The sequence below is a fragment of the Agelaius phoeniceus genome, chromosome 3 (assembly GCF_051311805.1).
Source record: "Agelaius phoeniceus isolate bAgePho1 chromosome 3, bAgePho1.hap1, whole genome shotgun sequence".
In the NCBI taxonomy this organism is placed as follows: Eukaryota; Metazoa; Chordata; class Aves; order Passeriformes; family Icteridae; genus Agelaius; species Agelaius phoeniceus.
Genome location: NC_135267.1, coordinates 67,736,321 through 67,749,150, shown reverse-complemented (window position 1 = coordinate 67,749,150; position 12,830 = coordinate 67,736,321). Strand labels below are relative to the sequence as shown.

The 12,830-nt window shown below is 35.2% G+C and overlaps 1 protein-coding gene across 8 annotated transcripts in view; it reads right to left on the bottom strand.

Moving 5' to 3' along the window:
* Positions 1-12,830, bottom strand: part of STXBP5 (syntaxin binding protein 5) — a 106,523-nt gene that overhangs the window by 48,734 nt on the left and 44,959 nt on the right. For all 8 annotated transcript variants that reach the window (XM_077175529.1, XM_077175530.1, XM_077175528.1 and 5 more), the window contains 2 exons: positions 4,504-4,627; positions 3,384-3,462 (listed from right to left, as the gene is read on the bottom strand). In XM_077175529.1, coding sequence (XP_077031644.1) covers positions 3,384-3,462; positions 4,504-4,627 — 203 coding nt within the window. The remainder of the gene's footprint in view (positions 1-3,383; positions 3,463-4,503; positions 4,628-12,830) is intronic.

Sequence of the window (12,830 nt, the reverse complement as noted above, 5' to 3'; positions counted from 1 at the left end):
CAATGTATGAATACATAGTACAATTGAGAGTTGAGTGGCTCACAACCCAGGAAGGTGTTTCTGTTCAATTTTAGAAGTAAACTATCAAATGTGAGCCAGCTTCTGACAATCCAGATGTGTGAGAGAATGGTAAACAGAGAAATCAGGTCATTGGTACCATCTGGCTTTCTTTTCAAACCCTGAGTAAATCTATGGAGAAGTTAATCCTAGTATGAAGATGGAAAAGACTTCAAGAGTTAGTTTACCTTAATACTTGAAGTCCTGAAGTAGTAGTGAAGAATTTATTTTGGGAAGTGTGGTTTTAAACTAATAAGGTGACACAAGAAAATAGCACTCATTCAAACTAAATGAACAGATTATCAACTTTTACTTGGTGGGAGGCACCATCACTAATGTAACCTCAGGATCCCAATTACACACAATCATCTCACTAAGATGACTCAGTCAGTCAAGGAGAGCTGCATCAGCTACCAAGACAAAACCCTTCTGAATTATGTTTTATATGGAGACTTTGGAGCTCTAATTTCTATTGGACACTGGCAATTTTACCATAATGCTAATATCAACTAGAGTATTTTACTGTAATGCTAACATCAACCAGAGTAAATACCAGGCTCTGAGCCTGCACACGTGGAAAGTGGTCTCAGGAAGGACTGAATCTGGAGGGGGAGGGAATTGCAAAAGGAAGCTTGAGAGTGCCTCTAGAAGAAAAAGTACATCTAAAAGCAATACGGGAACCAGAAAGCTCAAAAGGTAAGCTGCCTTTGAAATTCAGTGCTTCTGAAAAGGATGAAGTATTTTAGATGATGAGTGGCTGCAGTACAGTGACATTATGCTCTGAGATTGCAAAATGATGTCACTTTGCACAAGGAATATATGAAGAATGTACCTTTTTTCACCCCTTATTCATCAATAGTAACCTTTCTCCCAGAAATAAAGCTACAGACATACTCTTGTTGTAGGGTAAGTTACTTTGGCTCTGGACACTTCACTTTTGGCACTATTTGCAAAAACTTAAAAACCAAACCAACCAAACAAAAAGCAACAGAAAATCCCACAAAGTTAGCAAGTAAATAGGTAGCCAACAGAACCCAGGAAAAGCCTCATGTCCTTCTTTTGTCCTGACCCCAGTTTTACAATATGAAAAATGAAATGCAGGGAAAAAAAAGTGAGAAGGAATTAAAAAGAGCTGCAACAGTAAAAAGAATAGTGCCTCTAGCCCTTAATATAGGGTACCATAGATTATGGTCCTTCCTTTTGCGTGGTTCTGAACCACTTTTCCCAAAAACAGCTTACTAGAATTAGAAGCAGTAAAAAACCCACTTCAGATCATATAAATGAAATGTTTTCCACTGGAGGAAATACTGAAACAGACGTAGATCTTTGAGCACTCTGGATAGATAAGGGAGAAACAAAAAAGGGGTGATAGAAAGATGTTCAAAATAGAGCATGGAAATAGTGAACATTTTTTCCTAATAAAGATTTGAAATAAAACTAAAATAAGCAATAAATAGTATCTCTTAAATGTAAGCTTTTTTGCTTTGTTCTGATTCCTTCTGGTTTTTTATATAATTTGTTTTTTAAGAACAGCTATCATGAACTGCCACAGAAAAAAGTTTATTTGATATGTTTCTTACATTGTTTCAGTAGCCTGAAAAGTTTTGTCCTGTCCAGAAACGATTCTCCTTTGTGCTACAGAAATTAAATCATGAATAAGAAATGACAGCACTTTAGATAAAAATTAAAATCTTGCTCATATTAAACAATTCCAAATGATAAATAGAAAAATCTATCAAAAATTTAGGTATTGAAAGGTAGTTCTGTCTTGCCTTAAAATTCTTGTAAGATTACAACTGAAACTGAAAATTGAGTACAAACTGAAGTACACATAGCAGTAAATGAAAGCAGATTTCCAGTGCACTGCTTCTCTACCACAGTGCACACTAGTGCGGTTTTGCTTGTTGCAGTTTGTTTTTGTCCCCCTCTCTTACTTAAAGTTCAGGTAGGGTTATCAATAATTGTAGGTTTATTAGTACACTGAAGAAAAAAAAAAAGATAGATTAGAGAGAAGAGTAAATTCAAATGTATCAAAACATTCAGTTTGGATAAACACCAGAAAGTGAGAGGTGCAACAGAAAAAAAAAAAGCCAAACCAGGAAAAAGTAGCTTCCCCAAACTAGGATTATTCTCCAAACTTCCCCATCAAGGATTATTAGAAATTATACTAGAATAAACTCCTCCTTATACTATGTGAAAAGTCAAGTAGTTTTCACATTGTAATACTATGTCACAGAAAAAGCTCCAAACTAATTGTCTCTTTCAGAATGACTATTCAGAATAAAAGAAGGCTTTTGATTGCAGAAATTGTAACTTGCTGAAGCTGAGAATTTTTGATTATCTCTCTTTAAATCAGATGTTGATATTTCAGTTGAGAAAGGATTACACAGATAGATGTAGACTTTTGCAAGTAAAATATGGCTTTCCAGATGAGGATAGATTTTTATAAAACTGGGAGCCAGCCACAGTTTTAAGTTTCTATTTACCTCATTTTTAGCAGAAAATAATAACACCTAAAGCCAGTGATATTATGAGTATATAAACACAATACTGCATTGTATCATTTAATAAACCATCTTCTACAGATCTGAATGCCTGAAAAGCAAATAAAAATGGTACACAACCCCCCCCAAACATAAAAGAAAACAAACAAACAAAAAATCAGCTTCTGCAAATAGCTGAACAGGCTTCCATGAATATTTTATCATTATATTGCACTTTTTACTCAAACACTTTAAAACCACAAATAAAAGAAATTCCACACAGTTCAGGAAATCCATCCACCCTAGCTGCAGTCTGGGTAACAAAACATGCTACTTTATAGATCCTATAATTGCATCTGAGCTTCTTGTTGCAATTTCTGCTTTTTTACATTCTCAATATGCATATTTCACAGCATAAATTACTGCACTGTACTAGAAAAACTTCTGTTAATAACATTTTAGGGCAGAGGATGTATTCAAAATTAAGAATATTCAATGTGGGATACTATTTGCCAAAGTTCAATTTATCATGTCTGTGTTTTGGTGTCTTATTTGCTTCATCAGCCTTTTTCTCTTCAGAACTCTCAAAAAACTGAGCAAAAACACAAACAAGTTTTAGTAGCATGAAAGAAGAGTGTAGATAATACATTAGCAGCATCGTTGGTTTGTATACAGTAATTCATTCACACAAATGTCTGTATTTTATTCATCAATATCTGACTTATTAAAGCTAAAACAAAGCTGTACCATCAGAATATGCACCCCAACAACAGGGAAACAAAGTCCATTTCCAGAGTGTTGCACTGTTACATATGCTCATTTTGCATACAAAACAATTCTTACCCAGATCTAGTTGTTTTATATTCCACCTTTAGGATAGGTTTGCAGGGTTCTGGCTTCTTTCCATCCTTCAGCTGCTTTCCTAAAGTAAATTATTTTCCTGTGTTAATCTTGCAGTTCCGTAACATTATGGCAAGTAATGAAATTCAATGTGCAGCTTGAGAAGTATAAAATTCACACAACATACATTCAACAACTTTGACAGTAATAGAGTACACCTTGGAATAATATAATTAAACATTTCTTAAAGCTCTCAACACACCAACTTTGAAGGTTTAGGCAAAAGAGCAACTCTAAACCTGAGTGCTGTAGAAAATTTGTTTTCAAGCATATAATCCTCCCCCCTAAAGTAGGAGATTTAAAATTTATGTTGTGCCTACCCTTTTGCAATTAAAATTGGTCAGTTTACAAGTAAAGTGAGGTTTATCCTAAGTATTATCCTTAAGGGCTAAGACTTCAATTGAGCATGAAAAGCCCGCTCTCTCATAACTGTGTAATTATCCTCACTGATACATCCACACTTAAAAATCTTAAGTAAATAAGTTGCAAAGACGTGAAATAGAGACATGCACACCATGTAAGCCTGGCATTTGTGTACAACTTACTAGAAGAGCAGCAGTATATTTCACAGATGAACAACATGCAATGATAATTTCCTAGATTAACATTAATGCAAGACCTCTCAGAAGTGGGAACATCTTACCAGATGCTATTCTTGTTCTGTTACAAACCCTCCCGAAAATTTATGTGGTAATCTACACATTTATACATAAAACAGGTACTTGCTTATATGTATTTTAAACAATCTATGGGATTCTGATACAAGCAAAAAGCAAGTCCTGCAAAATATGCATTAGTTAACTCTGAGATCAGGGCCATTGTGTCACAGACAAGCTTTAAGTTTAGAGAATTAGAGAAAGCTGTACTGATTCGGATTCTTATTTCATAAAGATTTTTCTTTTTTAAGTGAAATCTATGAGAAACTGGCATGACTGAGAAAGATTTTTACTGTATTGCAAGCACACTTTTAATACTTGTTTTTTGCAAAACACACTTCTATTAAAAACAATTATCTGTGTTTTAAGAGCTGTCAAGTGCAGTCAGTATCCATTTTTCACCTTACCATGTGGAGTGATTGTCTGGAATGGTTTGGTAGGAGATTTTACATTCCATATGGTCAAGGTACCATCTGAGTGACTACAAATGAATTGTTTGCCTTCATGATGCCAAGCCACAGAGTGGATAGCCTATGCAAGAGAAAGCAGAACAACATAAGTTGTGTATCTTATTATCATTTTATTCTTGTACCTTCCTCAATGACATTAAACAGAAAACGCCAATTAGAAAAATTACTAATTAAATAACACCTATCCTATTATGTCTTAATTTATCTACGTCAAGTTTTCCAAGTTTTTTTTTTGTACATAAGTAGTACTTTCAGACACACTTTACCCATCAAAAATACTGTCTTCTCTGTTTAGGGGGAACCCACTCTCCTCAACATAGTACTGAAGTATTCTTCCATGAAGGGTAACATGAAGACAATAACTTCAAGCATTTATTTAAGCTTTGCTAACCATAATTTTTCAGTATTGGGAAAAACATATTGTCAAGACAAAAAATATGGGATGAGATTATTAAGTTCAAGTATTACATATTGTTTTGAGATGTTTATGTGAATGTGCACAAGTGGCAAGCATTAGGTCAAAACTTCCATAAAACACAAATTGAAGTAACAAGACTTTTTTGAAATGATGGTGATGAAAGCAAAGTATTAGCCTGGATGCTCTAATATTGCAATGGCAGCTTTGAGGTGCAGGAAAGCACAAGAATCTACTAGTAAATCTTTCCACAAATACAAAATTATCTCTAGATTCCTAAAATTAGGAATGGAACAATTACACCATGCCACATAAAAGCTACAGAAAACAGCTAAATAAATGAAATCTAGTTGCTGCCTTCAGGCAAGAGGAAAGTAAACAATGATGCAAAGAATACAAATAAGGCAAAAATATTGACTAGCAAGAAAGGATTAGTGCCATTTCTGCATCCAGCACCTCTGTTAGTATATGGAAACATGATGGAACCATTAAGTGATATTCAAAGGAGTTTTAGTTATAGCATAAAAGCATGTAAATAATGAAACCCTAAAGTATTTCTCTACTATCCAGAGGGTGCAAAAGGAACTGTTAACTGCAAGAAATACTGAACTTTGGTATTACTGAAAATCTAGATTTTATTATGAAGACATTACTCTAGGTAAACTAGAAAAACAGGTGCTGAATAAGTGAAAACTGATGGACTTTACCCTCAGTGGACACCTTCAGCAGTGATTCTGTCTGTAAGAAGGGCTTACATTCACCCAGCTCTGCAGGGACCTTGGGATTTCCTCTGTGAGGAAACCTGGGTGTGTGAGCAGTAGAGAACTGTAACCAGCAATGACAGCTTAAGCAGCAATTACTGGGTGAAGAGCACATCTCAGGACAGATCCAAGCGAGCTTTGCTCAAACTGATTATACACAGATCAGGTCTTCATATTTCATGAAGTTATACAGAGAGACAAGACAGTTTCCAGCAAACTGAATGGGAGAATCCAGAGCTTAAATGACAGAGAAAAATGGCTATGCTACGTGAGTCTAGAGTCTCCAGTAAAAATTTCCCCAATATAAATTAATATAACATCTGGATATATGTAAACTACATATTAAGTTTAGCATTTCTTTGTGAAATTTAATATTGTTCCCTATGTATTGTGGAATCACCATCAATTTTTTTAAGACAGATTTTGTGTACCAGTATCCCATCTACACATGTAGCTCAGAAACAAACCTACATGCCTCACATGATGTCTCCTACTATCAAAGTGAAATACTCTTGCTCATTCTGCCTGTCAAATAAATTTTTATATAGCAAAAACTGGTATTGTAAAAGAAATCTTGCATAAATATTGAGTTTTTATTTACCAACATTATACCAAATAAAGCAAGGGGTCAAAAATTTTGAGCATGCAGACTCAGTAAAGAGAAGGCTGCATTTAAAAAAGCTCATCACTGACAAAATAAATGTCTACAGCAGGCTTAGCAATACAATATAATCAGTACATTTTACATTATCTTCCATATGAAGTCTAACCTTGACAACAGTAGGCAGCCCATAGTGTAAATGAAACAGTTTGATCCACATTTATGTAGAAATAGATCTTAAGAACTATTTCTACAGTAAGAGAGCAAGTTTCACAAAAGGAAGCAAGAATAAATCTGAGAAATGATCACTTCTTTCCTTCCTTGAAAAAGATGTCAAGAGACAGGAAATGCAACAACTTGTTACTCTTGAAACAGCATTAATGCTTAAGAAGATAAAAAGATCTGAGCACAAAGGAGAAGATGACTGCTCTCACTTTCTGCAAGGAACATGGAGGTTAAAAAAAACCTCTGAAAGAGAACAAGGAGCCTTTTGGCTTTATGGTTATTTACTGCCTAGTTTTAGTTGTTTTAGTTTTAGAGTCACTTGTTATATTTAGTAATGCAGCTAAATATTTTTTAAAATGTAACTGAAATATATGCTTTATGTTTTTTAAAATAATCCAACTAACAACTCTGTGGGCTGGGTATGATAAACTTTTGCATAGAGCAAAAGTTTGCTATCACACAATTCACAAATTCTTGTAAGCCTAAAAAATAAAAACCAACTTCATAAGTAGCTCCAGCACTATCTCAAGGTACACAACAAGCTGGCCTAGTGACAAGAGAGTTATAATGAAAAGAGCGCAATAACCTTAAGTAGTACTAGTTAGCTGATAGCACTAGCTGTTGACTAGCAAGAATCTCAATCACCAAAACAAAACTGATATCTGACAAACCATCTCTATACACAAGAGCAAAGAAGTTTTAATATTTTCCAGAGTTAATATTAGTGCTGGAATCTGGAGGAATGCATAAAATAGAAAAATGAAGCAGAATCCACTGAGTCTGCAAAACGAATCTTCTAAGACACTAAAGAGCCACTAGGAGTAGTACATTTTTATTCTAATATTTTACACAAAACTTACTGATGCAGAATAAAACATTCTGTTTTAATCTTAATTCTCATAATGATTAAAACTTACTGTTTTCTTTTTGGTACCATAATGCAGCAGTATGCTTATATCAGCTGGTGCAGATTTAATTGTGTCACAAATAATTTCTGGTCACATGGGACCAGAAAGTAACCCCTTATAACAAGATCATACCCAAGTATCACAGATGATTGTTGCTATATTTAAGGCATTTGTATCCATAATTGGTGTTGTCTGCACAGGTAAACCAAGTCCTTCCATTTACAAACATGAACGAAATTCAGGGAACCTTTACAGAAACTCAAACAGAAAGAACTCTAAGGAAAAAATAACCAACTTTGTCTAGATAAAACTTTATATTTAATTAATTACCACTGAAGGTTTCCTATTAGAAATATTCCTACTACCCCTTCACTTTACTTCAAATTTAAGGTACCTGTTCTGGACTCTAGGGAAGTTTGTCTCAAAACTTCTGAGACAGTTATGTATTTTCTGGGCAAGTGGGAAATTGAATCTTACTTTTTTGACTAACAACACAATTGACTTTGCTGTCCTACATATGCCTAAACTTTATTAGAAATCATAGAATCTATCCCTGAGTTTTATGTAGAGACAGGCTGTTCTCAAACACAAAATCAATTCACCATCTGTTCCAGAAAGATGATCCCACATGGAAAAATTACTGCTATGCTGCCTGCAAAGAAGGTGAGTATACCTGATTTTAAGACAGAAACATTTTTGCAGCAACTGCAGCATTTAACTGAAAGAGACTTCGCAATCACAAATAAACCAAAAAAAGTCTGAGGAACAAAATTAAAAGCATTTATATGCAAGACTCCTACAGAAATACCTTACGTATATCACTAGCTTTTCAAGAGATTATTGCATACTTAAAAACATTTTGCGAAATTTATTTTCTTCTGCAATAGCTTGTAAATATCCCTGGAAATAACTATTAGTTCTTGGTACTTTTAGGAAGTACAAAAATGAATAATTTAAATGCAACCTTGCAATTTAAGAGACAAGTTCATCAATAAAGATCAAAGCTTTTATGGTATTTTTCCACCGGGGAATTCAGCTGTTTCAATTCATTAAATACTGATACAAATAATCCCATTCTTTTAAATTCATACATACTTTAGCCACATGCATATAATTTTGGAACATTTTGAGACCACTCTTCTCATCTGTCATGATTTAACCCCAGGCAGCAACCAAGCCCCACAATGCTGCTCACTCACCAGTGGGATGCGCCGTAGAATCAAAAAAAATGGTACAACTCATGGGTTGAGGTAAGAACAGTATAATAATTTCAATAAAAAGAAGGACTCAGCACAACTAAAACATCAGTGTATTACTGAAGTTATTCATGGTGAATCTAAACACAGAACTCTTTGGTAGGTACTAGAAAGAAAATTAAACCTATTGCAGCCAAAACCAGAACAGTGCATAGAGGATTTCAATGATGTATAAACACAAAAGTTCTTAATTTAAGCAGTTTACCCTGTTTTCAAGAGAATTTTTTAAATTCAGTTTTCTAACACCGAATTTAGACTACGCAAATATGAAATGCACTAGAGACATTGATAAGTCCTTTCATAATTCCTTGGATTTCTCAATGATCCTTTACTCTTGTGACATTAATTGAGCTTGAAATACACTGTGCATGACTGGCAAAGTCCATGATTCGTTATTCTGCAAACCAGCCTGGTTATTTACCATATCTTATCCAGATATCACAGCCTTATTATGACAGTCCTTTAATTTCCAAGAATATGGACAGTGTTTTTGTTTAAACATGAATGGATGATGATACTGACTCCTTTTCTACCAGTTCACCAAAATATACAAAGAAAGTATTTTAAAACTTGGGAGTACCTATGCTAACTCTCTTGTCAAAAACCTAAGGAAGGGAAAAAAATTCTGTGAAAGGAAGAAAACAAACAAAATGTAGCTAATGAGACTTAAATGACAATACAACATGAAGATTGTTTCAATGAAATGAAATACATTGACACACTTTGGTTTCTGGCAAGTCACATACTGGGGTTGTTTCTCTTTCTCCTGTCCTCTTAATTTCACAAGCTACTTTGACATGTTTTTAATGCTCTAAAATAATCTCTTACACTCAACCATGTACCAGAACACTGAGTCTAAAAATAGTAATCTATAATGCATTATAGTTAATGCTGTCAAAGCTTACTTGACATCAGAACAAACAAAATATTATTTGAAGAACAGACTTGATTATAAAACAAGCTTTAGTTTTCAGAAGTTACAGTTGAGGGATTTGGGTTTTTTTTTTAGGAAAAATACTTGAGAAATTTGTTTAATTTCTTTCATGAACATACAGGTTGGGAAATGACTGCAATATAAACTGCATTTCACAAAGAAATGCACAGCTTACTTTCCTTAAATCCCCAATGTCTGCATATAAAAGGCTTAAGAACGGTGCAAAAGGAATTTAGACTTACTGTTTCATTGAACCTGCCCAAAACAAAAGGGATGTTTTGAGTAAAAGGTTTCCAAGAAATTTCCTAAACAAAAGTTCATTCACCTACAGTTCCACTATGTACAAATAATTTCCTCCAAATTCTCTGAAAAAGAATGTTACACTTGTGCATTATTCTAAGTAATTTTAAATATTCAAAGTATTGTTGTTAAAATAAAAAATATACATTACTTTAAGTTCAAGATTTAATTCATAATATAGAAAGATAAAGTACAAATTATAGCTAAATTCTCTGAATTTTCCTGTAAGTAGAATGCTCTGGAGGGAAGAACATGCCAGCAATCAGCAGTAACCCTAACCATGACCTAGAGCTGCTTCCCTCAGCCATGGTTAATGTCACCCAACTGCTCCTGTCCTTGGGGTGAGTGTCCTAGTGTCCTTGTGCTACAGCTATTGGCCCAGGGTGCTGGGAAGGTGCACGTGTTCAGAGAGGAAGAAAGTGTGCACAGTGTTCCATTAACCTGGCTTTCAGGCAACAAATGAGACTGCCCTACCACAACATGGAAATTTGCTTCAAGAAAGCCTCCTAAAGGTCAGGCCATTTGAAATGAAACCAAGCAGGAAGCTACAAACCCATATAATTGGATTCAACATCTTCCCTCAGGAAATAACAGGTATCTTTCCACAGACCTCTGGACATGCTGAGATTTTGACCCTCATTATGATCTTCCTCTGCTAAGGAAGAAAGGATGACATTTGGGTCCCAGCACACATCTGAAGTTTTGAGTTAAGAAAGTTGCATCAAATGATGGTGAAAGACCTTCAAGTTACATGCTTTAAGAATAACATCAACTACAAAGCGACGAGAGAGGAGGAAACCAATGCAATGGCAAATTTTCTAGCAAATGTTCTTTATGCTATCAATGTCCTGGCCACCCTGCTCATGATGCCTGAGGAAGCCTAGCCACTCACTAAGATGGCAAATGTGACAAGATTGGACTAAGTAGCTCTCTTCTTACTGGTTGTCAACTCCTCACTCAGAAGAGCCCTCATCAAGAACAAGCAGAGAACCAAGCGCATAAATCCTGAGGCTTCATATCCTGCTCCTGCTACGAGGCAGAATGTCACATGCATTACCCTCACTGAGAGAAGAGGTGAAGCATGTTGTGACATTAGATGCTCCCTGTCCCTTGAGGGTAGGTTGGCACACATGTTCATGATGGAACACAGCCCTTACAGTCAGTGTATGAAAGAAGTTCTCCAACAACACCATGAAACCAGGAAGTCAACAAGAAGCTAGCCAGAAAGATTCTCTGCACAGAAATGTCCAAATTCACACAGTTTGGTAGCAGGAAACAAAATGGCAAAGAACTTTGCTCTGTGTCACAGTAACCAGAGACAAAGGAGATCTCTTGACACAGGGCACTGCTCCACTGCTCCATTCTGAGTCTCCTGTGTGTGCACTCCCATGAGCAAGGAAACCACTACATTACCAGATTGTCACTTTTTTCTCTTCCCCTGCTAACCATTCCCAAGTTATGATAAGCACATTTCTTTACTGGGTCTGATCTGAGATATTTCATTACTTCTTCTGAAAAAAACCCTAAAACTGAAGATCTAAATGCATTCACTTCTAAATCCTAAAGAAATTCAAAGATTTAACACCTGAACTATTCATTGATCTCTGCAGCCTCTCGGGTCAGAATTGGTTCCAAAAAGTACTGAGACAAATATTAATTTTTAAATAAATGGACCACCAAGAAAAAAAAAAAAAGGCAGAATAAGAAGCATGGTGTCTACCTTAGGTAAGTTTCTAGAAACTGCAACAAAATTTTAATAAAGAACAGAGTTAATTGACATATGGATGAGTATAATACACCAGGATAGAAGTAGTCAACATGCTAAATACCTTTGAACATGAGAGGTAATTATAGTCAAACAAACCTCCAAGAATGGTAGCAGGCATGAGGTTCATGGAAACACCACTTAAGCTGTCTACAAAATTTTCAAAGTCCTTGAACAACGTATCTCAAAGGAAGCTAAAACTAAACAGATTAGATAGCTTTGAACAAATAAATAACTGGTTAAGGAAGTAAAGCAATCTGGAGTAAAGACAGGCTGGCGCTAATTGCTTAGTTCATGGATGAAGTTAAATGGTAGAGACCCTCAGGATTCTCATCTGCTCAGTTTATTCATAAGCAACTTGGAAAATTAGAACAACAACATTAAGATGGTAAAGTCTGCTGACAGTACCAAACCACACTCAAAGCAGAAATCAGGATTTCAGTGAAAAATTGCCAAAAAACTTCAATTTTTACTGTCCAACTATGTCAACAAAAAACAATGCCTAAATGTCAGGACTTTGACCTGACAAGTAACACCTGAAGGACGAGTCTCTGGTTTTATAGTTGGTTGTTTCAAGGAAGCATCTGCTTTATGCTTGCAGCATCAAAAGGCTAATCCAATATCAAGACCAAGAGAAAAAGAAAGCAAGACCAAAGACAATTATTCCACATGATAAATCCAGTGTGCCCACATCTTCATATATACTATGCTGCTGTGTTTCTGTTTTACAAAACAAAGATAAAATAGAATGGTTAAAAAAGTTAGAGAAGAGCACAACAAGTAAAAGGTCTAGGAAGAAAAAGATGATAAAGACACGAGTAAATTTATTAAAAAAAAAGGTAAAGGAATTAATTAGGCTCATGTAATGAAAATAGAAGGGAGAAAGATTGCTCTTTCCATAACACATTCTGGGGCTTATATGGACATTTCTGATGATCTAAGGCTTAGATTACTTCAGAGCCTCCTCCTCCAAGCAAACTCTTAATTGGTAGAATACACAGAAGTACAAGTACTGAGCCAGAACTGCCACCAAAATAACCCAACAACCCCATCCCCCTCCCCCAGCAAAAACCCTAAAGCTGGTATTGAACAATAACAA